The sequence below is a fragment of the Somniosus microcephalus genome, chromosome 15, assembly GCF_052327205.1.
Source record: "Somniosus microcephalus isolate GS21.2 chromosome 15, FLI_Smic_1.0, whole genome shotgun sequence".
Classification (NCBI taxonomy): Eukaryota; Metazoa; Chordata; class Chondrichthyes; order Squaliformes; family Somniosidae; genus Somniosus; species Somniosus microcephalus.
Window position 1 is genome coordinate 66,554,478 of NC_141001.1, and position 26,813 is coordinate 66,581,290.

A 26,813-nucleotide genomic window follows, 5' to 3' on the forward strand; every position below is an offset into this window, starting at 1 on the left:
CTCAGCTTTTATTTTAATTAGAAACCTTTCATGTAGAACTTAGTCAAAAGCTTTCTGAAAGCCAAAACAAATATCAAAAGGACCGCCGCTATCTAGTGAAGCCCACTGTAGGCAATCACTATTTCTTCTAAATTAATTGTATAGCAAAAGCATAAGCAATTAAAGCTGTACCTTCTTCTCACCAGCAAGACAATACATAGCCCCCAATAATAACAATTTGAAAAGCCCCCAATAATAACAATTTGAAAACATACAGCAATAAATGCAATGCCAAAAAAAAATTGAAGTATCTCTTAGACTCCCTCCCTCCCCTCCTCCAATACAAAAGAAACACTTGGCATTGATATTGCGCATTATCACATCTCTGTGAAATGCCTGGAAGTGGATTACATACAGGAAACTCTTTTTTATCTGGCACCAACGGGACCGGCATGGTGCCAGTTTATCAAAAAGTCCGGATTACAGAGAGGTATAGTAAAAGGTACAAGCTCCGTACACAGCAACAAATCCAGGCTTCCCTGTTGCTTAGCAACAGGTGCAGGAACCCCGGCCACAAGATCCAAGTGTCCCTGTTGCTTAGCAACAGGTGCAAGAATCCCGGCCACAAGATCCAGGAACGGCCACTAATGTGAAGTAAAACTTACCTGAACCTACTCCTGAATTTTGCCGGTTAACAGAGATTTCCGGTTATTTAGGTGCCGGTAAATCAAGAGTTTCCTGTACAACAAATTATTTGGAAGTGCAATGATTGTTGTTATGCATGTAAGCACAGCAGCTATTCTGTCAGTGTTTGACAGCATTGAGGTGCTGCAAACACTGACAATCATTGCACAAAGGTGAACGCTTGCACCCAAGCTCTCCAATGACTCCCTCCATATGCTTATGGAGGGAGTCACAGCACGCAGGGAGGTTCTCTTCCCTTCCAAGGGTGGATGAGACCTCCCCGGGACACCAACTTACCTTGCACCTCCACCCAACCCTCTCTATCTACTTTATCACTTCCCCATCTCACTAGCCACACTTCACACTCACTCTCATCCTACTGCAAGCATACCAACTAACAACGCACAAGGGTAGGCACTTGAGAGGTTTAGCCAATGTCCATGTGAAGTTTTTGGTAATGTGTTGTCATACAGTGAAATCTATTTTTCCAACACTGCCCCTTATTGGATAGATCTGTGCGCACCTTGAGAAGTGTCTTACTGAGTTCCATAACTCCGCCCCCCGCCCCCAATCCCGCCCTCCGAGTGCTATTAAATTCACAGCCTAAGTCAAAGAAGGAGATATTAGGATGGGTGACTAAAAGCTTGGTCAACAGGGTAGGTTTTAAGGAGGGTCTTAAAGGAGGAGAGGTGGGGAGGCAGAGATATTTAGGGAGGGAGTTCCCAAGCTTGGGGCCTAGATGGCTGACCAATGACGGGGCAAAGGTAGTAGGGGGATACACAAGAGGCCAGAGTTGGAGCAACGCAGAGTTCTTGGAGGATTGTAGGGCTGGAGGAGGTTACAGAGATAGGGTGGGGAGGGACGAGGCCATGGAGACATTTGAAAAAAAATCGAGGTATTGGGGGACTAGGAGCCAATGTAGGTCAGCAAGCACCAGGGGGATGGGTGAAAGGAACTTGGTGGAGGTTAGGATACGGGCAGCAAAGTTCCGGATGAGCTCAAGTTTAAGGAGGGTGGAAGATAGGAGGCCGGCTAAGATAGCATTGGAATAGCTGAGTCTGGAAAAACAAAAGCATGGAAGAGGGTTTCAGCAGCAAATAAGCTGAGGCGGGGTGACGACGGGCAATGTTAGAGGTGGAAGTCAGTGGTCTTTGTGATGGAGAGAATGCGGAGTCGGAAGCTCAGCTCAGTGTCAAATAAGACGTCAAGGTTGCGAAGGCTGTATCTGGGAGAACATTAAAATTGAACGGTCATGCTAAGAGCTTAGGAATGAACAAGATCATGAAATCATCTTTGACCCTCCTCCGGACCCCAAAAATGGAGTTACTATTTCTCCTACACCGGTTTTCTAAATCATTAACATGTTCTGAAAGATGCTTTTCCCACTGCCAACAGCTGAGTGATTTTCTCCTTTGTGTTAATACTATAGCAACTCTCCACCTTCATTATGGTGGATTTAACAAGTTTCAACTTAGGGCACGTTGAGGTTTGAGAAGTTGGCTGACAACAGCAATATTCAAAGAAGATCTATATTTGAATCAGAGCCTTCTCCAGTAGCTTAGAGAGGAACTTGTGCATGTGTGTCGGAACTTGCAGCCATCAGATGAATGGAATCACTGTAAACTTTAATGAAGGTTGCTGTGAGCCATATTATAAAGCCAAAAAACTAATATAAAATTGTGCAAAATTAAGTGAGAATAGCCAGCAGCAATTAGAGTGGGTGAAGTCACAATTGCCATGCAACCATGCTAGCAACAGCCCTTACTAAAAGCCACTTGAGCTTTCATTTATTTTTATCAGTCCCTCACACTTTTTGTGCCTACTTACTCTCCCCAAATCTTTCTCCTCAGCCTCTCTCTCTCCCTCGTCTCCTTCACATTCGTCTCTCTCTTGCCAACATGAAGAGGAGTGATACTGGACAATATCCGGTAGCATCATATGCTGGCTTCCTGTTTAAGGGGAAGGACTATCGCCTCATGCCAGCTTTGGAATCATCCCTGTCGAATGTACAGCAGTGATTAGGTCTGCCAATCATGCTCATCCCTTTGACCCCAAGTTCTTGAGGAATGAGAGATAAATGCTGTTCTTGCCAGCAGCTTTTCAATTTTTAGTGGTCACGAGAGCCTGGATTATTTCTTCTATTATAATATAGGGATGATAGTGGTCAAGTGCGGGGCTTCGTTGGACATTTGGAAAGATACATTTAGAAAGATCTCTTTCTGAACGTTCTGTCTAGTCAGCTTGGCAAGTTTGAGTTATGGAGGTGTGATGCTGTCACTTTGCATTTATGGTGTTTTATGAAGTCAGCAGCACCAAGCTTATGGATGCGTGTCAGGCTTTGCTGTGGAGAATGTGTTTCAGGCAGCTATAATAATGTGATTAAAGCAGTCATAGTCCACTGGCATCAGGTTGATATGGTGTTTCATCCTCAACATTTGCAGTATACTCAACTCAATTCGCTTTGTGGAAATGACAGCACAGCTTTCGTGTTAATTCAATCAGCAGAGCTCTAAAGCCGACATGCAGAATAGTGGGGCGTGTTGGCTGCAAGAGGTTTCTACACACTGTTTGTGAAGTTTGCAGAGGAACTTGCAATGGCTGTTGCCTTTCATCAGAAAACGTAGGTCTAGATTGTGGTCAGTGTTTCATCTTGCTGAGTGAAAGGTGCCTAGCTGTTTGGGGTCAAAAAGCAGGTGGACATCTGTGAACAAGGCCCAATCTGTGAGTTTCTCAACAGCTGCATCATTTCTGGCATCACCTCATTGGAACAGGCAAATTTCAGCCTGGGCTAAAGTGGCTGCAACCAGGTTCTTGTCATTACTAGGGACATTAAGGCTGGCTTCCAGCGGAATCTAAAAACCGGATTAGCACTGATATATTACTCTGCCCCAATGCCTCCAAAACCTGAAACATATTCCATGCAGTTAGCGCAAGAGTTATACCTTTCTGGCAGCCGTGTACAGAGGCACTCTTCAAAGAGTATGAGAAGAACGGTGATCTGAACACAACAAAACCACTACTAGATTCATTGAACTCTGTCCACCTGAAGAAATGGAATGAGATAGTGGAGGATCTTGACCACTCATTCTATTCGCAAAGCCTGGGTAACTCCTCCATAAACTTGGAGCCGCTGACTCGATAAACACCAAAGTGACAGCCTTTCACCTAAATAACTAAACTGTCAAGGAATCACTTAGGCCGTGATTTTGCCGGCGCTCAGAGGTTAAAGTCCTATTGATTGACGGCGGGTCCTGAACTCGCCGTTAACCCGCCTCCAAACAGCTTTCCCAAGTGTCAGGTCCCCGATTTGCGAATGGACCTGACATCTAGCAGCAGGAAACGGATTAAAGGTAATTACCTGCCTATTAACAGGTACTTGTCAGTAGTTTTCAGCCTGTTTTTCAATTTTCCCGCTTCTGGTTGGGTTTCCCCGACGTCCGAACACCACGCCAGGCAAGTGTGGCGTGTTGTGAGTCTGGTGCAATGTTTGTGAAAAGATGACAGCTGCAGAAGTAGTGTGAAGGATGCAATGTTGCACATGGTAAGTTTCAGAGCAAAGAAAATGTTGGTTACTGCATTATTAAAACATATACATATATTTCTTTAGCTTACAAGTTTTTAAATCCAACTATATGTCCAGTGCCACCTCATTGGGAGAACCTCTGTCACCAGTGACAGATCCCTTCTGTCATCTCACCTGCAGCTGCCATCTATTCCAGCATACGGAGGGGGTCATTGGAGAGCCTGGGTGCAAGAGTTCACCTTTGTGCAGTGATTGTCAGTGTTTTCAGCACCTCAATGCTGTCAAACACTGAGAAATCAACTGTGAAAATAAAATTGTGCGTGGTCCCTTTAAGGAAACCTGGCAGATGATGCGTCATCAAATGACATCATCAGACCCACTTCCTGTTAATTGGCCGTTAAGCCTGCAGGGCGGGCTCAACAAGGGAAAATCACGTCTGTGGAACGGAGGCAGCTGGGGGCGGGACCGGAACCCGTAAACCAGCTGACATGCATCCATCCAGACACTAAGCAAAATCGTGGCCTTAATGTCACTTTTTGCGGTGAACTGGTCTGAAATGAGCTCTATTCCAAATTACTTTGGTGTAACCTTGGACAGAAGCTTGAGTTTTAAAACTCATTTGAAAAAGACATACAAGAAGGTAAAAGCAAGGACTAGCCTCGTATGAAAACTCACGGGCACAACATAGGGTATCGATGTGCCCACACTCAGTGACGGGACTGGTATATTCAACTGCCAAATATTGTGCACCAGTGTGGGTGGGCTGTTCACATATGTCTGGACGCACAACTTAATGCCGCAATGAGAATCATAACTAGAACATTAAAATCAACACCCATTCAATGGTTTTCCACTGTGGCTTGACAGGGTAGACGCGGGGAGGATGATTCCCCTGGCTGGGCAGTCTAGAACAAGGGGTCAGAGTCTCAGAATAAGAGGTCGGCCATTTAGGACTGAGATGAGGAGAAATTTCTTCACTCAGAGGTTGGTGAATCTTTGGAATTCTCTCCCCGAGAGCTATGGAGGCTCAGTCGTTGGGTATATTTAAGACAAAGATTAATAGATTTTTGGATACTAAGGGAATCAAGGGATATAGGGATAGTTCAGGAAAGTGGAGTTGAGGTAGATGATCAGCCATGATCTTATTGAATGGCGGAGTAGGCTTGGGGGGCCGAATGGCCTACTCCTGCTCCTATTTCTTATGTTCTTATGCATCCCCACCCAAAATCTGGAGAGAGACACATAAAGGTCATGAGTACAATCGAACCATGACCAACCTGAACTTAACAATTCCCGAGGATCTCCAGAACCTTCGGAAGGCACGCCTGAAATCTCGCAAGTCTTTCTTGGTATTAGGCGAACACTCACACTGGAGAGATTCTGGGATAATGTTAATATCCTAAATGAACACCTGGTTACCACCCTTCAAAAGAGCTTCCAGGTGTCAACCTACTCCGGAAACAGTGGTCCGTATTGAACCGTTTCAGAACATCACATGGCACCCCTCCATCTCTTCCACCCCCCCCCGCCCCCATCTCTCCACCCCCCTCCATCTCTCCACCCCCCTCCATCTCTCCACCCCATCTCAATGTGACTGCAAACACCAGTCACAAACTATGGGCCACATTGTAAATCAGTGCCTGCTTTAAGTCACTTCCAAAGTTACCCACTGGCTCACCAATTTGGACTTGGTTATTTGAACATTGCTAATCACCTCTTTTACCATACGATAATAGTAGTAGTCGTACTCCCTCTCAATCCCATTCTTCTCTGCACCTTCTATATTTTACTTGTTCCTTCTCTTTTGTTTAGCTGCATTCGTATTTCCTGCTTCTATTCTTTTTCAACTTCATTTATGCCCATCTCCTTCCTGCAGCTGGAATGGTTAGAATGCGAGGGGGAGGGAACAGAGCAGTCCAGACTGCGGAGATGGGTGCTTTTATTTATTTAATTTCCCCCCCTTTAATATTATAGGCTCTATTTTATATAATTGGGCTGCAATTACTTGGTTCCGTGTGGAGAAGACATTGGAGGGAGATTGGCAAAAAGAACTAAGAAAGGTGATTCTTGCTGAAACACTGGCACAACTGCAACAGAACCTAAGTTTGGAGGCAAAAACAGTTTGTAAAGTTTTCAAAAAGCAGTGCAGATTGATGGAAAGCTCCAGATTTTAGGATTGTCAATGTAAAGACCCCCTAAATCATTTTTACCAAACCTAGCTAAGTGATTAGGATTTTAGGTTCTCAAATGATTCAGTGGAACCAGAGCAGATGCTGGAACAAATAATACTATGGTCGCTAGTTAATCATTAAAATTTCAAACTGGCTAAGCACAATAATATGCCAGGCGACATAAAAGGTACACAAACCCATGCTCAAATGGGAAAGGCCTGTGGTTTGAAATTTGGATCAAATACATGTAGCATGCAGAAGTGAAAGGCAGATAATAATAGTAATCAGAATCATGTAATAGAAACATAGAAGATAGGAGCAGGAGTAGGCCATTCGGCCCCTCGAGCCTGCTCCGCCATTCAAGGAGATCATGGCTGATCATCCAAATTTAGTATCCTGTCCCTGCCTTCTCCCCATATCCCTTGATCCCTTTAGCCTTAAGAAATATATCCAACTCCTTCTTGAATATATTTAATGAACTGGCCTCCACCGCCCTCTGTGGCAGAGAATTCCACAGGTTCACCACTCTCTGGGTGAAGAAATTCCTCCTCATCTCAGTCCTAAATGGCTTACCCCTTATCCTTAGACTATGACCACTGGTTCTGGACTCCCCGGCCATCGGGAACATCCTTCCTGCATCTAGTCTGTCCAGGCCTGACAGAATTATGAGATCCCCTCTCAATCTTCTAAACTCCAGTGAGTATAAGCCCAATCGACACAATCTCTCCTCATACGTCATTCCTGCCATCCCAGGTATCAGCCTGGTGAATCTTCGCTGCACTCCTTCCATGGCAAGAACATCCTTCCTCAGATAAGGCGACCAAAACTGCACACAATACTCAAGGTGTGGTCTCACCAAGGCCCTGTACAACTGCAGCAAGACATACTTGCTCCTGTACTCAAATCCTCTTGCTACGAAGGCCGACATACCATTTGCCTTCTTAACCGCCTGCTGCACCTGCATGCTTACCTTCAGCGACTGGTGCACAAGAACACCCAGGTCTCTTTGCACTTCCCCTTCTCCCAATCTATTGCCATTCAAATAATATTCTGCCTTCCTGCTTTTGCCACCAAAGTGGATAACCTCACATTTATCCACATTATAGTGCATTTGCCATGTTTCTGCCCAATCACCCAACCTGTCCAAATCGTACTGGAGTTTCACGACATCCTCCTCACAGCATACCCTCCCACCCAGCTTTGTGTCATCTGCAAATTTGGAGATATTACATCCAGTTCCCTCCTCCAGATCATTAATATATATAGTGAACAGCTGGGGTGCTAGGACCGATCCTTGCGGTACCCCACTAGTCACTGCCTGCCACTCGGAAAACGACCCGTTTATTCCAACTCTTTGCTTTCTATCTGTCAACCAGTTCTCTATCCAAGTCAATACCTTGCCCCCAATCCCATGTGCCTTAATTTTGCATGCTAATCTCTTATGTGGGACTTTATCGAAAGCCTTTTGAAAGTCCAAATACACCACATCCACTGGTTCTCCCTTATCTATTTTACCAGTTACATCCTCAAAAAATTCCAGTATGAATTGAAGCTAGAAATAGTCATTTAAATCAATGTGGTTTCCCTTTTCAATTATTCCCCAAGACAAAAAAAAATTGAGAATGTGATACTAAAACAACCTTAGTATTTTTTTTAACCACTGGAACTGTAGTTACAATTAAAATGTTTATAAGTGAAGTCCAACGCACAGTAGTTGATTCAATATCCTATACTGTATTATTGCTTAAATTGTTAATCTCTTATACCTCACTCCTGCTTTAGTTATATCTAATAGCAAAAAAAATGGCTGGACATTTAGTCACAAGCAGCTATTTATTTTCTCTGAAAAATAATATATTTAATCCTCATTACTTTAGCTGTGATGGTTATGCACTTTTCCTCACTTGTGCAGTAAAATAGGAATTCCATTGTTACTGTAGTGTCTACTAATTTAGTCACCTCAGGGCTGAAATCCTGCTGTACGATATTAGGGTAGGAGTTGAATTTCACACATTTGTATGAAATTCCTTCGTCTGTTATTTTGATGCAGGTGCTAACCTGCTTAAAATAATGTATGCTAACATCACAGTGCAATTTTATCCACACATCTTTGACCCTGAATGAAGAAAATGTCACCTAAGTTTCAAAATCTGGTATCATTGTAAACATAGAAACTTAGTACATCTCTATGATCTAATCACTTTGACTTGTGTAAACCACGCCTTTTTATTGTATTTGTGCAGCTGAAAACTGGTGAATAGAACAAACTGTAAACCATTAGAGAAGCATTCTTTATTTAAAACAATTTTTTCTCTCTTTTAGTGCACACTGCCATTGTCAAGTCAGTTGCTAAATAGCAGTAATAATAGCACCATCTGGTGTTCTCCTAGGACCAGGGACTGCAATGAGAAGGACACCAAAAATGCTACCTTTAAAAGAGAATGAAGTAAACACACTTAAACTGGCTCTCACAGCCTGCCATCCTAAAATGATGACCAATTTGTCTGGATTTGTTTCAGCATGCACCATGGAAATAATTCACACTTTTCTTTGTTGACCAGTGGCTTGTCATCATTAAACCAAATTATTTTTTGTTGTTCACCTAGCTCTTCTCTGCCATCATCGCACACTACTTTCTGAAAAAAAATCTTCATTTATATTAATGACTCAAGGTTGGAAAACTATGAGGTCTTATTCTATACTTGATGAATTACTACAGGGAGCCTCAATGGCCGCAGTTCAAGAGTTGAGACTATGTTGTAAGAACATGCCTTCTGTTGCTTGTGAAAAGCTGCTTAGTCAAACCTTTATGTAATATTTAGAAATATGCCAGTGTCCCAAGACATTATGTTGATGAATATATTTAAACCTTGGCATGTATATGCCATTTGTTATATAAAAGAAACTGTAGAAAATTTGATTGAGAAGTGTGCAATTTCTCAGTAATCCACTGAAAAGTAAACTCTCAATCTTCCAGTGAGGACATCACAATCTTTTTTAGTGATATCAGCGTGTTTTTGTAACAGTGCTAGATATAAAATTATTGCGATTGTGGGAGTGAATATATAACAATAATAATCATGACAGGGTTCAAGTGCCAATAAAATAACCTTTTTATGACTGTGATATCACATAAACATCTCAATGAGATTTTCTTACTATTGAACCAAAGAGGTTGACAGTACAGAAGGCGGCCGTTTTACTCATCATGTCAGTGCCAGCTCATTGCTAGAGCAATACAAAACTAATTCCACTGCCCTGCTCCACCCCACCATTGCCTCCAATCTTCCTCTGATTCAAATATTTATTCAATTTCCCCTTAAAAGATTCAATGGTCTCTCCGTCAACTACTCCCTGTGGTAAAGCATTCCATGCTCCAACATATTTTTTGCAAAGACTCGGATCTATTATTCTCTACCCAGCTATGTATAGAAAAAATGCTAACTTTCAATGACTGGTGCATTCAACTTTAATGATTATTAGCATCAAAAAAGGGTAATTAAAAACAGGCCTGGTTGTACAACAGGATTTACTCCACCCAAATAAATTAGTGTCACAGCATGATGGCATGCAGAATTGGTATGGAATGTTTCTATTAGTGTTAACATTTACTACAATCTTAATCTTGTTTTATGCACAGGGAAATAGTTGAGATAAATGTAATGTGTAGTGGAACATCTTAGCCAAAGGTCACACTTTCACAAACACCTACAATTTTTTTGGTACAAAAACAGAGAATGAAAGAACAATTTTGTATAAATAAAACTGAAAAAAAGCATTGGTCACTTATGCAAGATTAATTGGAAAGTTCTGTGGAGAAAATACAAATTGGAATGTAAATGACAACAGATTCCTTACCCATATACATAGGTGTTCCACAGGTTGCCTGTAACATTTTGTCACTACCAACACCCCCTTTCTGCACGGAAAGTCCAAAATCAGTCACCTGGGTAAAGAAAACATTTTAGAATGGACTGGAGATTGTAGTATAGAATACATTTTTCTGAGCAGCGGTTTTCTGCACAGTTCTCCTATAGCATCAACTCTTCAGCTTTGGGTTTTGTTTGCAAATGGTGTATTCAGTCTGCAGAGTTCCCACTGTGGATGCTCACCATACAAGTTTGTTCCTTACAGAGCATCTTCACATGTCTGAGACTACTTCCATGATGGAATACATGTTTAAAGTACAGCTATAAAAAAAACACTGCCTTGATATCCAAGACAGTGTTTGAATGTGTTTTCAATGAAGCAGACCTCATTTGTTCAGCACTGTACGATCATGCTTAAGATTGCCTAAAGTCAAGGCGATAGGTAGAATACAAAAGTGAGAAATGTTAATTTGTTGTAAATTCTTATTACAGTACTGTATTATAAATCTAGACAGAATGCTCAACTAGCTTTGCTGGCTCTGCATAGCTTGACATATTATAACAAACAGAAGAGTTTAATTGGTGTAATTTGAACCATTTGCAAATGGATAACTGCAGATTTAACAGGAGAGATTTTCCTGGGTCTGTGCCCATGGGCACTGAATCACCTGGAAGCAGCAAATTGGGGGTCAGAACATCCACCTGTACAGCAATCTGCCTGATTTTCTTCCATTAATTTATATGGAGGAAAACTGGGCGGATTCCTTTATGGGCTTACGCTGTGAGTTGCCCGATTTTCTGTTATTTGCTGCACCCAGGCGATCCAGTGCACCTGGGCACAAGCTCAGGAAAATCTCTCCTAAAATGCTTACTCAATTGTAAATAATTGAGGACAGGGAAGTGATGGCAATAATACAACAGTTGTATATACCAAACTTATATACAATTTATCAGAATTAAAACAATAACTTGCACTTATATAATGTTTTTGATGTACAAAAATGTCCCAAGGCACTTGACAAAGACATAATCAAACAAAAAAATTGAGTGAAGCCAAAAGAGGAGATTTTAGAAGGGGTGACTAAAAGCTTAGTCAGAGGTAGGTTTTAAGGAGGGTCTTAAAGAGGAGATGGAAGTGAAGAGACAGTGAGGTTTATGCACATAGGAACAGGGCTAGGCCATTCAGCCCCTCGAGCCTACTCTGCCATTCAGTTAGTTCATGGCTGGTCTGTACCTCTTCCATTTGTCTGCCTTTGCTCCATATCCCTTGATACTCATACCCAAATAAACATATATTTTCTGAAACGTTAACTCTGTTTCTCTCTCCACGGATGCTGCCTGGCATGCTGAGTTTTTCCAGCGTTTTCTGTTGTTATTTCAGACCAGAACGATCAGTCCTCAGCAAAGGGCTAAGCTTCATCCCCTTACGCCTCCATCTCAATGAATTTTGAGCTCGACACAATGCTGAGTTTTTTTCCGTCGCCTTTGTCTCCGTGCCCACTTCTTTGGCCAGGAGTCTTCCCCCGCACAGCTGATCCTTTCTCCTGCTTTCAAAATTCTCGTTCTACCTGGACCCCTCCCTCTGGCATCTTACCCGCTCTAGATCTTTTCATTGCTAACTGCCGACGTGACATCAGCCGTCTCAATTTCTCTGCTCCCCTCTCTCACTCCAACCTACCTCCCTCTGAACTTGCAGCACTCCATTCTCTCCGATCCAACCCTAACATTATCATTAAACCTGCTGATAAGGGTGGTGCTGTTGTTGTTTGGCTAACCGACCTCTACCGTGCGGAAGCTGAACGGCAACTCTCCGACACCTCCTCCTACCTCCGCCTGGACCATGACCCCACTAGCAAACATCAGGCTGTGGCGGATCGCCACCTAAACGGGCGCAATCCACTTTTCCGTCCGTGGACAATAAATCGGGCACCTTGCCTTTAAGAAGCATGCTGCCTTTAAGGCATGACAAAGGAGCGGGCGTCGCCCTCAGTGTGTACTCAAAAGCGCGGGTGTCACCCTCAGTCTGTTTTCAGGTTTAGCAGAGAGAGGAGCTGAGGCAGCCATCTCTCAAGAGAATGTAATAAAAGCCATGTGTTCCTCAGATCGGTTCGGCCTCCATTCGTGTTCCGCGGCAGCCGCAACATTGGTGACCCCGACGCTCAGAACGTATTCCAAGCACTGCAATGGCGGACACGAACGCAGTTTCCGTGAAACTGCCGGAGTTTTGGGAAAACCAGCCCGAAGCCTGGTTCCTCCAAGCTGAGTCCCGATTCCGGCTGCGACACATCACCACAGATGGGACGAAGTATGACTACCTCGTCGCATCACTCGGTAGCTCCACAGTCACGAAGGTCTGGATAGCGCTGCAGAACTCACCAGAGGAGGGCAAGTATGCACATCTTAAGGCCGCGCTCCTTAAAAAATTTACGACCTCGACATACCAGCGAAACTGCCGCCTCCTCGACCTTCCAGGCCTCGGTGACGCCTCACCGTCAGACCTCCTCTCCCACATGCTCTCACTCACTGACGAGAGCCCACCCGGGTCCCTCTTCCACACGCTGTTCATCCGCCAGCTACCTCCCAGCATCCGCCCAGCGATCGTGGCGTCCGGCCTCACGGACCTAGAAGCCCTGGCCGACAAGCTGCTGTCCGCTCACTCCAGCCGCGACGTCGCTCCGGACCTGGCAGCCACAGCCTGGGCGCGCCCCTCACCGGCCACAAGGCCCAGCCACGGGGCCCACGCGCCCCACAAACCCGGGCTACTGTTACTACCACGCACGGTTCGGCGCCAGGGCACAACGGTGCACACCTCCCTGCTCCTTCAAGTCCGCCCCCGTACCAGCCCCCGCGATGGCCGTGGGCCACGTGGGCTCCCTGCTGTACGTCACGGATGACAAAACCGGCCGCCGGTTCCTGTGCGACACTGGAGCTCAGCACAGCATCATCCTGGCCTCCGCCCTCGACATCCAAAAGGGCGAACGAGGACATGCGCTGGCTGCCGCTAACAGCTCGGACATCCGGACGTACGGCACCCGCACAGTCACCCTCGACCTCGCTGGTCGCCGCTACCGATGGGAGTTCATCACTGCCAAGGTACTCTCCCCTCTCATCGGCGCAGACTTCCTGTGCGCCCACGGCCTACTGGTAGACATCCCTCGACACCGCCTCGTGGACATGAACACCATGTCCCCCATCCTGGGCGCCATGGCCCCCCGTCAACCCGCCGACATGGCGTCACAGCGCCACGCCCGAGCCACGGATGACTACTCGGCACTCCTGGCCGAATTCCCGGCCCTCACCAACCCGACCTTCTCCGCGGAGGTCGCCAAACACGGGGTGGAACACTTCATCCCCACCACAGGCCCCCCAGTGTACGCCCACGCCCGCAGGCTGGACCCAGCCAAACTGGAGATCGCGCGGACCGAGTTTGCCACTATGGAACAGCTCGGCATCATCCGCCGCTCCAACAGTCCCTGGGCTTCCCCACTCCACATCGCCCCCAAACCAGGCGGGGGTTGGCGCCCCTGCGGGGATTACCGCCGCCTCAACGATGCCACCACCCCTGATCGGTACCCCGTGCCGCACATTCAGGACTTCTCGGCTAGACTGGCCGGCCGCTCAGTCTTTTCCAAAGTCGACCTGGTGCGCGGCTACCACCAAGTCCCCGTCCACCCCGCAGACGTCCCCAAGACGGCCGTAATCACCCCCTTCGGGCTTTTCGAGTTCCTGCGGATGCCCTTCGGCCTCAAAAATGCAGCCCAGGCATTCCAACGGCTCATGGACTCAGTCCTTCGGGACCTGAAGTTCCTGTTCGTCTACCTGGACGACATCCTGGTAGCCAGTTCCTCCAAGCAGGAACACCTCGAACACCTTCGCATCCTGTTCGGGCGCCTCAGCGACCACAGGCTCATCCTCAGCCCAGCCAAGTGCCAGTTCGGCCTGGACAAGATCGACTTGCTCGGCCACCACATCACCCATGCTGGGGCCATTACCCTGCCCACCAAGGTGCAGGCCGTCCAGCAATTTCCCCGCCCCACCACCATCAAAGGACTCCAGGAGTTCCTCGGGATGGTGAATTTCTTCAACCGCTTCATCCCCAAAGCGGCGTCCCTCATGAGGCCCCTGTATGAAGCCCTCGGGGGCAGGAGCGGCAAGATGGCGGTCGAATGGACGGCAGACGTATCAGCTACCTTCAACTCCACCAAGACCGCGCTCGCCGACGCCACCCTGCTCGCGCACCCACGGCCCAATGCCAGAGTAGCGCTCACCACGGACGCCTCCGACCACGCGGTCGGCGCCGTGTACGAGCAGTGGGTCGACGGCGCCTGGCAACCACTTGCCTTCTTCAGCCGCCAACTACGCCCCCCGGAGGTCAAGTACAGCACCTTCGACCGCGAGCTCCTCGCGCTGTGCCTGGCGGTCCGCCATTTTCGTTTTTTGCTGGAGGGCCACCCCTTCACTGCGTTTGTCGACCACAAACCCCTGACATTCGCAATGGCAAAGACAACCGACCCCTGGTCCGCCAGGCAGCAGCGCCAGCTCGCGGCAGTGTCCGAGTTCACCACGGACATCCAACACGTCTCCGGCCGAGACAACGTGGTAGCCGACTGCCTCTCCCGCCCCGCCATCCACGCCGCACACCTGGCAGTCGACTACGCTCAACTCGCAGCAGACCAGCTCACGGACCCTGATCTGCTCTCCGCACCTACCAACCTACCAGGGCTACGCCTGGCCGACGTCGCCTGCGGCCCAACCGCAGTCACGGTCAAGTGCGACATATCCCTATCTCAACCTCGGCCCGTCGTCCCAGCGTCCTGGCGCCGCCGGGTATTCGAGATTCTCCACAACCTCTCCCACCCCGGCGCCCGCGCATCCATCAAATTGGTAGCCAACCGCTTTGTCTGGCGCGGCCTTCGCAAGGATGTGCGTACTTGGGCCAACTCCTGCCTAGCCTGCCAACGGGCCAAGGTGCAGCAACACACGAAAGCACCCCTCGAGGAGTTCACCGTCCCTTCACGTAGATTCGACCACATCCACGTGGACATCGTCGGGCCCCTGCCGCCGTCGCAAGGCCACACGCACTTGCTGACGATCGTCGACCGCACCACGCGCTGGCCCGAAGCAATTCCACTGACCTCTACCACCACCGCCGACATCGCCAGAGCCTTCGTCAGCACCTGGGTCGCACGGTTCGGCGTCCCCTCCGACATGACGTCGGACAGAGGTCCGCAATTTACCTCTGAACTCTGGACCGCCATCACACGCAATCTCGGGGTGACCATTCACCGCACCACAGCGTACCACCCCCAAGCCAACGGACTGTGTGAGCGGTTCCACAGATCCTTGAAGGCATCTCTTCGAGCCAGCCTGCAGGACGGCGCCTGAACCGACCGACTCCCGTGGGTCCTCCTCGGCCTGCGCTCCGCGGTTAAAGAAGACCTCCACGCATCGGCAGCAGAGCTCGTGTACGGCCAGCCGCTGCGCGTACCCGGCGAGTTCCTGCCCACCGCCACGACACCCTGGTCAGCCGACCAGCAACGCCACGACTTCGCCTCACCGGCGCTACAGTTCGCCCCGGTGCCCATTGCCCGGCACGGCGAATCCACCTCACACGTCCCGCTAAGCCTGCACCAGGCACGGTTCGTTTTCGTCCGGCACGATGCCCACTGCGGACCCCTTCAACCCCCGTACGACGGGCCCTACAAAGTGCTACAGGCTGGGGACAAATTTTTCGACCTACAAGTGGGCGACAGGACTGAAAAAGTGTCGGTTGACCGACTCAAGCCAGCACACTCGGAGCCCGGGTGCCGGGCACCTTGCCTTTAAGAAGCATGCTGCCTTTAAGGCATGACAAAGGAGCGGGTGTCGCCCTCAGTCTGTTTTCGGGTTTAGCAGAGAGAGGAGCTGAGGCAGCCATCTCTCAAGAGAATGTAATAAAAGCCATGTGTTCCTCAGATCGGTTCGGCCTCCATTCGTGTTCCGCGGCAGCCGCAACAAGGCCATTGTTTCCAAGACTGTCACTGACCTCATCTCCTCTGGAGATCTTCCCTCCATGGCCACCAACCTCATAGTCCCCCAACCCTGCACAGCCCGCTTCTACCTCCTTCCCAAGATCCACAAACAGGACTGCCCTGGTAGACCCATCGTTTCAGCCTGTTCTTGCCCCACGGAACTTATCTCTTCCTATCTCGACTATTTTTTCTCCCCTTGTCCAGTCTCTTCCCACCTACATTCGCAACTCTTCCGACATCCTCTGTCACTTTAACAGTTTCCAGTTTCCTGGCCCCAACTGTCTCCTTTTCACTATGGACGTCCAATCCCTCTACATCTCCATCCCCCACCAGGACGGCCTAAGGGCGCTCCGCTTCTTCCTTGAACAGAGGCCCAACCAGTCCCTGACGTAAGAAAACTACTAGGCAGTTGGTCTAAGTGTTAAACAAAGCTTTAATCAACTGTTTTACAACATGGAGGTCTAGTTGTGTCCTTCACTAGTTCCTGCTAAGAATGTCCTGCGCAAGCTGGGCCCGTGCCCGAGTATTTATACTCTCCCTGGACAGCACCACCCGCAGGCCGCTAAGTTGATTCGTGTCAGTCCCCATCCACCACCACCACCCTCCTCCGCCTAGCTGAACTTGTTCTCACGTTGAACAACTTCTCCTCTGACTCCACTCACTTCCTCCAAATTAAAGGTGTTGCTATAGGAACCCGCATGGGCCCTAGCTATGCCTGCCTTTTCATGGGATATGTGAAACATTCTTTGTTCCAGTCCTACTCAGGTCCCCTCCCTCACCTCTTTTTCCGGTACATCGATGACTGTATCGGTGCCGTCTCCTGCTCTCGCCCTGAACCTGCTAAGTTCATTCACTTAATTCCAATTTCCACCCTTCCCACACCTTCACATGGTCCATCTCCGACTCTTCTCTTCCCTTCCTTGACTTCTCCACCTCCATTTCTGGCGATCGACTTTCGACAAACATCCACTACAAGCCCACTGACTCCCACAGCTACATGGGCTACACTTCCTCCCACCTCGCCTCCTGTAAGGACTCTATTCCGTTCTCCCAGTTTCTCCGTCGCGTCTGTTCTGACGATGCCACCTTCCATACCAGTGCTTCCGACATGTCTTCCTTTTTCCTCAACCAAGGATTCCCCTCTACTGTGGTTGACACGGCCCTTGACCATATCCGTTCCATTTCCCGCACTTCTGCTCTCACCCCTTCCCCTCCCTCCCAGAACCATGACAGGGTTCCCCTTGTCCTCACCTTTCACCCCACCAGCCTCCACATTCAACGGATCATCCTCCGCCATTTCCGCTACCTCCAACGTGATCCCACCACCAAACGCATCTTCCACTCACCTCCCCTTTCAACATTCCGAAGGGACCGCTCCCTCCACGACACCCTGGTCCACTCCTCAATCACCCCTAACAGCCCTTCCCCTTCGCCTGGCACCTTCCCGTGCAAGCGCAGGAGATGCAACACATGCTCTTTTACCTCCTCCCTTTCCACTGTCCTGGGCCCCAAACACCCCTTCCAGGTGAAACAGCGATTTACTTGTACTTCTTGCAATTTAGTATACTGTATTCGCTGCTCACGATGCGGTCTCCTCTACATTGAGGAGACCAAATGCAGATTGGGCGACCGCTTTGCAGAACACCTCCGTTCAGTCTGTAAGGGTGACCCTGAGCTTCCGGTCGCCTGTCACTTTAATTCACCGCTTCACTCCCACTCTGCTCTCTGTGTCCTTGGCCTATTACATTGTTCCAATGTAGCTCAACGTAAGCTTGAGGAACAGCACCTCATCTTTTGATTAGGCACTTTACAGCCTTTTGGCCTCAACACTGAGTTGAACAATTTCAAAGTATAACCCCTGCCCCCATTTTTCATGCTGCATGATTTTGCCATTCCCATTTGCAACATTTTATCTTTCCTGCCTCTTACAAAAGCACAGTATGTTCCTTCAATTCCTTCCTCCCCTTCTGTCTCTGCACCTGCTTAATATGTTACATATCCAGCTTTTTCCAGTTCTGATGAAGGGTCCTAGACCTGAAACGTTAATTCTGTTTCTCTCTCCACGGATGCTGCCTGGCCTGATGAGCTTTTCCAGCGTTTCCTGTTGTTATTTCAGATTTCCAGCATCTGCAGTATTTTGCTATTATAAATATATATTGAGTTTAGTCTTGAAACTTTCAATTGACCTAACATTTACAGCCTCTTGGGGGAGAGAGTTCCAGACTTATACTACCATCTGTGTGAAAAAATGCTTCCTGATTTCACTCCTAATTTCCATGGCTCTAATTTGAAGATTATGCCTCCTTGTTCTGGATTCCTCCACCATAGTTTCTCTGTATCTACCCTAACAAATCCATTTATTATTTCAAACACCTCGATGAGATCACCCTCAATCTTCTAAACTCAAAGAACTACAAACCAAGTTTATGCAACTTTTCCTCATAATCTATCCCTTTAAGCCCCGATATCATTCTATTGAATCTGTGCTGTACTCCTTCCAAGGCCAATATAACTTTTCTGAGATGCGGTGCTTAAAATTGTACGCAATACTCCAGATGGGATCTGACAAAGACTCTTGTTTTGCTTCCTCAACTTTGAATTCAAACCCGCTTGAGATAAAAGCCAACATTCCATTAACCTTTTTGATTCATTTTTGTACCCGTGCACTAGCTTTTAGTGATTAATGCACATGGACGCTAAATCCCTTTGCTCCTCCAAAGCACCTGGTCTCAAAAAACATATTCTGATTTGTCTTGCTCAGATCCAAAGTGGATGACTTCACCCTCCCTCACATTGATCAATTTGCCATAGTTTTGCCCACTCACTTTGTCTGTCTATGTTCCTGCTCCCATCTACACAACTTACTGTGCTTCCTAACTTAGTTGTTATCTGCAAACTTGGATATACAACTCTCTATTCCTTCATCCAAGATTAATGTGAAAAGTTTAGGTAGGGAGGAAGGGAATTGCAGAGCATGGCACCTAGATGGCTACAAGTGAGGTTGCCAATGGCCGAGTGGTAAGAGGGGCAGTGCACAAAAAGCCAGAGTTGAAGGAGCGGAGGTGGGGGTGTTGTAGGGCTGGAAGAGGTTACAGCAATTGGGAGGGGCAACGCCATGAAGGAATTTTAAACACACTGATTAGTATTTTAAATTGAAGGTGTTGGGAAACCAGGACCCAATGTAGGGCAGCAAGGATAGGAGTGATGGGTGAGTGGGACTAGGTGCAGGATAGGATATAGGCAACAGACAGCCAAAGTTAACAGAGAATAGAGGATGGGAGACTGGCCAGGAAAGCACCGGAATAGTCGTCTGGAGATGACAAAACCATAAGTGAGGTTTCAGCAGCAGACAGGCTAAGGTAGAAGTAGAGACAGGCGATGTTACAGAGGTGGAGGTCGGTGGTCTTTGTGATGAAGAGGATACGAGGTTGGAAGCTCAGTTTGAGGTTGAATAGGATTCAGAGGTTGCGAACAATCTGGTTTGGCCTGAGCGAGTGGCTGGAGAAGGGGATGGAGCAGGTGACACGGATGTGGAGTTTGTGGTGGCAGTTTCGGTCTTCCCAATGTTTAACTGCAGGAAATTGTGGACAAACTGTCTGACAGCACAGAAACAATGAAGGAGTCGAAAGAGGTGGTAGAGCTGGATGTCACAGTATGCATGTGGAAACCGCCCCATGTTTTTGGGTAATGTCAAACAATTGTTCACTTGATCCATGCTCCAATATGGTTTGGCAAACCAAACTGGATGATTTTAAATAGGTTTCTAAGCTTATACGAATCTTATAATGAATTAGAAGGGTAGCATTTGGAGTCTACTGCTTGAATGGAAAGCTGGGCTTGGAGCCTGCAGAGTCTCATTCTAGAAAGAGACTCTTCATGCTACCAACAGAAACACTTAGAAACACATTAAAAACTTGTAAAAATAACAACATTGCACAATTCATTCCATTGACCTTGATGTTTAGTTTCATGTCAATTTCACTGTTGCTTTCATTGTTTTTAACCAAGATGTTTTCCAGTTTTAGATCCCGATGGACAATATCTGTAGAAAGACCACACAATATTCAACATGTAAATGTACAATATAAGTAAGCTGATGAATTTAACATATTAGGACTTCAGTGAGCACACATAGAAACTCCCTCATATATTGTGTACTAGCTGGGGGAGCCCGGCGGTGCCGAGGCTTTCTCGAGGGCATGTTGTTGTTGGAAGAGAGAGAGGGAGCGACTGGGGGGGAAGAGAGAGAGGGAAGGAGAGAGAGAGAGAGAGGGAATGAGAGAGAGGGAAGGAGAGAGAGAGGGAAGGAGAGAGAGAGAGAGGGGGAAGGAGAGAGAGAGAGATGGAAGGAAAGAGAGAGAGATGGAAGGAGAGAGAGAGAGAGGGAAGGAGAGAGAGACAGAGAGGGGGGAGAGAGAGAGAGAGAGAGAGAGGGAAGGAGAGAGAGATTGGGAGTGTGAGAGAGAGAGAGAGAGATTGGGAGTGTGAGAGAGATTGGGAGTGAGAGAGAGAGAGATTGGGAGTGAGAGAGAGATTGGGAGTGTGAGAGAGAGAGAGAGATTGGGAGTGTGAGAGAGAGAGAGATTGGGAGTGTGAGAGAGAGAGATTGGGAATGTGAGAGAGAGAGACTGGGAGTGTGAGAGAGAGAGATTGGGTGTGTGAGAGAGAGAGAGAGATTGGGAGTGTGAGAGAGAGATTGGGAGTGTGAGAGAAAGATTGGGAGTGTGTGAGAGAGAGAGATTGGGAGTGTGTGAGAGAGATTGGGAGTGTGAGTGAGAGAGATTGGGAGTGTGAGAGAGAGAGATTGGGTGTGTGAGAGAGAGAGATTGGGAGTGTGAGAGAGAGAGATTGGGAGTGTGTGTGAGAGAGAGATTGGGAGTGTGTGAGAGAGAGAGATTGGGAGTGTGAGAGAGAGAGAGAGAGATTGGGAGTGAGAGAGAGAGAGATTGGGAGTGAGAGAGAGAGAGATTGGGAGTGAGAGAGAGATTGGGAGTGTGAGAGAGAGAGAGATTGGGAGTGAGAGAGAGAGAGAGATTGGGAGTGTGAGAGAGAGAGAGAGATTGGGAGTGTGAGAGAGAGAGAGATTGGGAGTGTGAGAGAGAGAGAGATTGGGAGTGTGAGAGAGAGAGATTGGGAGTGTGAGAGAGAGAGATTGGGAGTGTGAGAGAGAGAGATTGGGAGTGTGAGAGAGAGATTGGGAGTGAGAGAGAGAGAGAGATTGGGAGTGTGAGAGAGAGAGATTGGGAGTGTGAGAGAGAGAGAGAGATTTGGGAGTCTGAGAGAGAGAGATTGGGAGTGTGAGAGAGACAGACTGGGAGTGAGAGAGAGAGAGATTGGGAATGTGTGAGAGAGAGAGATTGGGAGTGTGAGAGAGAGAGATTGGGAGTGTGAGAGAGAGAGATTGGGAGTGAGAGAGAGAGAGATTGGGAATGTGAGAGAGAGAGATTGGGAGTGAGAGAGAGAGAGATTGGGAATGTGAGAGAGAGAGATTGGGAATGTGAGAGAGAGATTGGGAGTGTGAGAGAGAGAGACTGGGAGTGTGAGAGAGAGACTGGGAGTGTGAGAGAGATTGGGAGTGTGAGAGAGAGAGACTGGGAGTGTGAGAGAGAGAGATTGGGAGTGTGAGAGAGAGAGACTGGGGGGGGGAGATAGAGAGAGAGAGAGAGATTGGGAGTGAGAGAGAGAGAGATTGGGAGTGTGAGAGACAGATTGGGAGTGTGAGAGAGAGACTGGGAGTGTGAGAGAGAGAGATTGGGAGTGTGAGAGAGAGAGACTGGGGAGAGAGAGAGAGAATGGGGAGATAGAGAGAGAGAGCGACTGAGGGGGAGAGAGAGAGCGACTGAGGGGTGAGAGAGAGAGAGATGTGGAGAGAGAGAGGGAGAGACTGGGGAGATAGAGAGAGAGACTGAGGGGGGAGAGAGAGAGGGACTGAGGGGGGAGAGAGAGAGGGACTGAGGGGGGAGAGACAGAGCGACTGAGGGAGACTGGGGGAGAGAGAGAGGGAGACTGGGGGAGAGAGAGAGAGACGGGGGAGAGAGAGGAGAGAGACTTTTTCGAGGGCATGTTGTTGTTGGAAGAGAGAGAGCGAGTGGGGGGGGGGAAGAGAGAGCGAGTGGGGGGGGCGGTGCAGAGGCTTTTTTGAGGGCATGTTGTTGGAAGAGAGAGAGGGAGCGACTGGGGGGAGAAGAGAGAGAACGACTGGGGGGGGGGGAAGCGAGAGAACGACTGGGGGGGGAAGCGAGAGAACGACTGGGGGGGGAAGCGAGAGAGCGACTGGGGGGGGGAAGAGAGAGCGCGACTGGGGGGGAAGAGAGAGAGCGACTGGGGGGGAAGAGAGAGAGCGACTGGGGGGGAAGAGAGAGAGCGACTGGGGGGGAAGAGAGAGAGCGACTGGGGGGGGAAGAGAGAGAGAGACTGGGGGGGGAAGAGAGAGAGCGCGACTGGGGGGGGAAGAGAGAGAGCGACTGGGGGGGGAAGAGAGAGAGCGACTGGGGGGGGAAGAGAGAGAGCGACTGGGGGGGGAAGAGAGAGAGCGACTGGGGGGGAAGAGAGAGAGCGACTGGGGGGGAAGAGAGAGAGCGACTGGGGGGGAAGAGAGAGAGCGACTGGGGGGGGAAGAGAGAGAGCGCGACTGGGGGGGGAAGAGAGAGAGCGACTGGGGGGGGAAGAGAGAGAGCGACTGGGGGGGGAAGAGAGAGAGCGACTGGGGGGGGAAGAGAGAGAGCGACTGGGGGGAAGAGAGAGAGCGACTGGGGGGAAGAGAGAGAGCGACTGGGGGGGAAGAGAGAGAGCGACTGGGGGGGAAGAGAGAGAGCGACTGGGGGGGAAGAGAGAGAGCGACGGGGGGGGAAGAGAGAGAGCGACGGGGGGGAAGAGAGAGAGCGACTGGGGGGGGAAGAGAGAGAGCGACTGGGGGGGGAAGAGAGAGAGCGACTAGGGGGGGGAAGAGAGAGAGCGACTGGGGGGGAAGAGAGAGAGCGACTGGGGGGGAAGAGAGAGAGCGACTGGGGGGGAAGAGAGAGAGCGACTGGGGGGGAAGAGAGAGAGCGACTGGGGGGGAAGAGAGAGAGCGACTGGGGGGGAAGAGAGAGAGCGACTGGGGGGGGAAGAGAGAGAGCGACTGGGGGGGGAAGAGAGAGAGCGACAGGGGGGGGGAAAGTGAGAGAGCGACGGGGGGGAAGTGAGAGAGCGACGGGGGGGAAGAGAGAGAGCGACGGGGGGGAAGAGAGAGAGCGAACGGGGGGGGGGGGAAGAGAGAGAGCGAACGGGGGGGGGGAAGAGAGAGCGCGACGGGGGGGGGGGAAGAGAGAGCGCGACGGGGGGAAGAGAGAGAGCGCGACGGGGGGAAGAGAGAGAGCGCGACGGGGGGAAGAGAGAGCGCGCGACGGGGGGAAGAGAGAGCGCGCGACGGGGGGAAGAGAGAGAGCGCGACGGGGGGGAAGAGAGAGCGCGACGGGGGGGAAGAGAGAGCGCGACGGGGGGAAGAGAGAGCGCGACGGGGGGAAGAGAGAGCGCGACGGGGGGAAGAGAGAGCGCGACGGGGGGAAGAGAGCGCGCGACGGGGGGAAGAGAGAGCGCGACGGGGGGAAGAGAGAGCGCGACGGGGGAAGAGAGAGCGCGACGGGGGGAAGAGAGAGCGCGACGGGGGGAAGAGAGAGCGCGACGGGGGGAAGAGAGAGCGCGACGGGGGGAAGAGAGAGCGCGACGGGGGGAAGAGAGAGCGCGACGGGGGGAAGAGAGAGCGCGACGGGGGGAAGAGAGAGCGCGACGGGGGAAGGGAGAGCGCGACGGGGGGAAGGGAGAGCGCGACGGGGGGAAGGGAGAGCGCGACGGGGGGAAGGGAGAGCGCGACGGGGGGAAGGGAGAGCGCGACGGGGGGAAGGGAGAGCGCGACGGGGGGAAGGGAGAGCGCGACGGGGGGAAGGGAGAGCGCGACGGGGGGAAGGGAGAGCGCGACGGGGGGAAGGGAGAGCGCGACGGGGGGAAGGGAGAGCGCGACGGGGGGAAGGGAGAGCGCGACGGGGGGAAGGGAGAGCGCGACGGGGGGAAGGGAGAGCGCGACGGGGGGAAGGGAGAGCGCGACGGGGGGAAGGGAGAGCGCGACGGGGGGAAGGGAGAGCGCGACGGGGGGAAGGGAGAGCGCGACGGGGGGAAGGGAGAGCGCGACGGGGGAAGAGAGAGCGCGACGGGGGGAAGAGAGAGCGCGACGGGGGGAAGAGAGAGCGCGACGGGGGGAAGAGAGAGCGCGACGGGGGGAAGAGAGAGCGCGACGGGGGAAGAGAGAGCGCGACGGGGGGAAGAGAGAGCGCGACGGGGGGAAGAGAGAGCGCGACGGGGGGAAGAGAGAGCGCGACGGGGGGAAGAGAGAGCGCGACGGGGGGAAGAGAGAGCGCGACGGGGGGAAGAGAGAGCGCGACGGGGGGAAGAGAGAGCGCGACGGGGGGAAGAGAGAGCGCGACGGGGGGAAGAGAGAGCGCGACGGGGGGAAGAGAGAGCGCGACGGGGGGAAGAGAGAGCGCGACGGGGGAAGAGAGCGCGCGACGGGGGGAAGAGAGCGCGCGACGGGGGGAAGAGAGCGCGCGACGGGGGGAAGAGAGCGCGCGACGGGGGGAAGAGAGAGCGCGACGGGGGGAAGAGAGAGCGCGACGGGGGAAGAGAGAGCGCGACGGGGGAAGAGAGAGCGCGACGGGGGGAAGAGAGAGCGCGACGGGGGGAAGAGAGAGCGCGACGGGGGGGAAGAGAGAGCGCGACGGGGGGAAGAGAGAGCGCGACGGGGGGAAGAGAGAGCGCGACGGGGGGAAGAGAGAGCGCGACGGGGGGAAGAGAGAGCGCGACGGGGGGAAGAGAGAGCGCGACGGGGGGAAGAGAGAGCGCGACGGGGGGAAGAGAGAGCGCGACGGGGGAAGAGAGAGCGCGACGGGGGGAAGAGAGAGCGCGACGGGGGGAAGAGAGAGCGCGACGGGGGGAAGAGAGAGCGCGACGGGGGAAGAGAGAGCGCGACGGGGGGAAGAGAGAGCGCGACGGGGGGAAGAGAGAGCGCGACGGGGGGAAGAGAGAGCGCGACGGGGGAAGAGAGAGCGCGACGGGGGGAAGAGAGAGCGCGACGGGGGGAAGAGAGAGCGCGACGGGGGGAAGAGAGAGCGCGACGGGGGGAAGAGAGAGCGCGACGGGGGAAGAGAGAGCGCGACGGGGGGAAGAGAGAGCGCGACGGGGGAAGAGAGAGCGCGACGGGGGGAAGAGAGAGCGCGACGGGGGGAAGAGAGAGCGCGACGGGGGGAAGAGAGAGCGCGACGGGGGGAAGAGAGAGCGCGACGGGGGGAAGAGAGAGCGCGACGGGGGGAAGAGAGAGCGCGACGGGGGGAAGAGAGAGCGCGACGGGGGGAAGAGAGAGCGCGACGGGGGGAAGAGAGAGCGCGACGGGGGGAAGAGAGCGCGCGACGGGGGGAAGAGAGCGCGCGACGGGGGGGAAGAGAGCGCGCGACGGGGGGAAGAGAGCGCGCGACGGGGGGAAGAGAGCGCGCGACGGGGGGAAGAGAGCGCGCGACGGGGGGAAGAGAGCGCGCGACGGGGGGAAGAGAGCGCGCGACGGGGGGAAGAGAGCGCGCGACGGGGGGAAGAGAGCGCGCGACGGGGGGAAGAGAGCGCGCGACGGGGGGAAGAGAGCGCGCGACGGGGGGAAGAGAGCGCGCGACGGGGGAAGAGAGCGCGCGACGGGGGAAGAGAGAGCGCGACGGGGGGAAGAGAGCGCGCGACGGGGGGAAGAGAGAGCGCGACGGGGGAAGAGAGAGCGCGACGGGGGGAAGAGAGAGAGCGCGACGGGGGGAAGAGAGAGAGCGCGACGGGGGGAAGAGAGAGAGCGCGACGGGGGAAGAGAGAGCGCGACGGGGGAAGAGAGAGAGCGCGACGGGGGAAGAGAGAGAGCGCGACGGGGGAAGAGAGAGAGCGCGACGGGGGGAAGAGAGAGAGCGCGACGGGGGGAAGAGAGAGAGCGCGACGGGGGGAAGAGAGAGAGCGCGACGGGGGGAAGAGAGAGAGCGCGACGGGGGGAAGAGAGAGAGCGCGACGGGGGAAGAGAGAGAGCGCGACGGGGGGAAGAGAGAGAGCGCGACGGGGGGAAGAGAGAGAGCGCGACGGGGGAAGAGAGAGAGCGCGACGGGGGAAGAGAGAGAGCGCGACGGGGGGAAGAGAGAGAGCGCGACGGGGGGAAGAGAGAGAGCGCGACGGGGGGAAGAGAGAGAGCGCGACGGGGGGAAGAGAGAGAGCGCGACGGGGGGAAGAGAGAGAGCGCGACGGGGGGAAGAGAGAGAGCGCGACGGGGGGAAGAGAGAGAGCGCGACGGGGGGAAGAGAGAGAGCGCGACGGGGGGAAGAGAGAGAGCGCGACGGGGGGAAGAGAGAGAGCGCGACGGGGGGAAGAGAGAGAGCGCGACGGGGGGAAGAGAGAGAGCGCGACGGGGGGAAGAGAGAGAGCGCGACGGGGGGAAGAGAGAGAGCGCGACGGGGGGAAGAGAGAGAGCGCGACGGGGGGAAGAGAGAGAGCGCGACGGGGGGAAGAGAGAGAGCGCGACGGGGGGAAG

The 26,813-nt window shown here is 51.7% G+C and overlaps 1 protein-coding gene across 15 annotated transcripts in view; it reads right to left on the minus strand.

Annotated features, from left to right (window-relative positions):
- stk33 (serine/threonine kinase 33) overlaps positions 1-26,813 on the minus strand; it is a 219,042-nt gene that overhangs the window by 42,473 nt on the left and 149,756 nt on the right. For all 15 annotated transcript variants that reach the window (XM_086007935.1, XM_086007928.1, XM_086007925.1 and 12 more), the window contains 2 exons: positions 20,191-20,279; positions 10,216-10,303 (listed from right to left, as the gene is read on the minus strand). In XM_086007935.1, the coding sequence (XP_085864061.1) occupies positions 10,216-10,303; positions 20,191-20,279 (177 nt within the window). The remainder of the gene's footprint in view (positions 1-10,215; positions 10,304-20,190; positions 20,280-26,813) is intronic.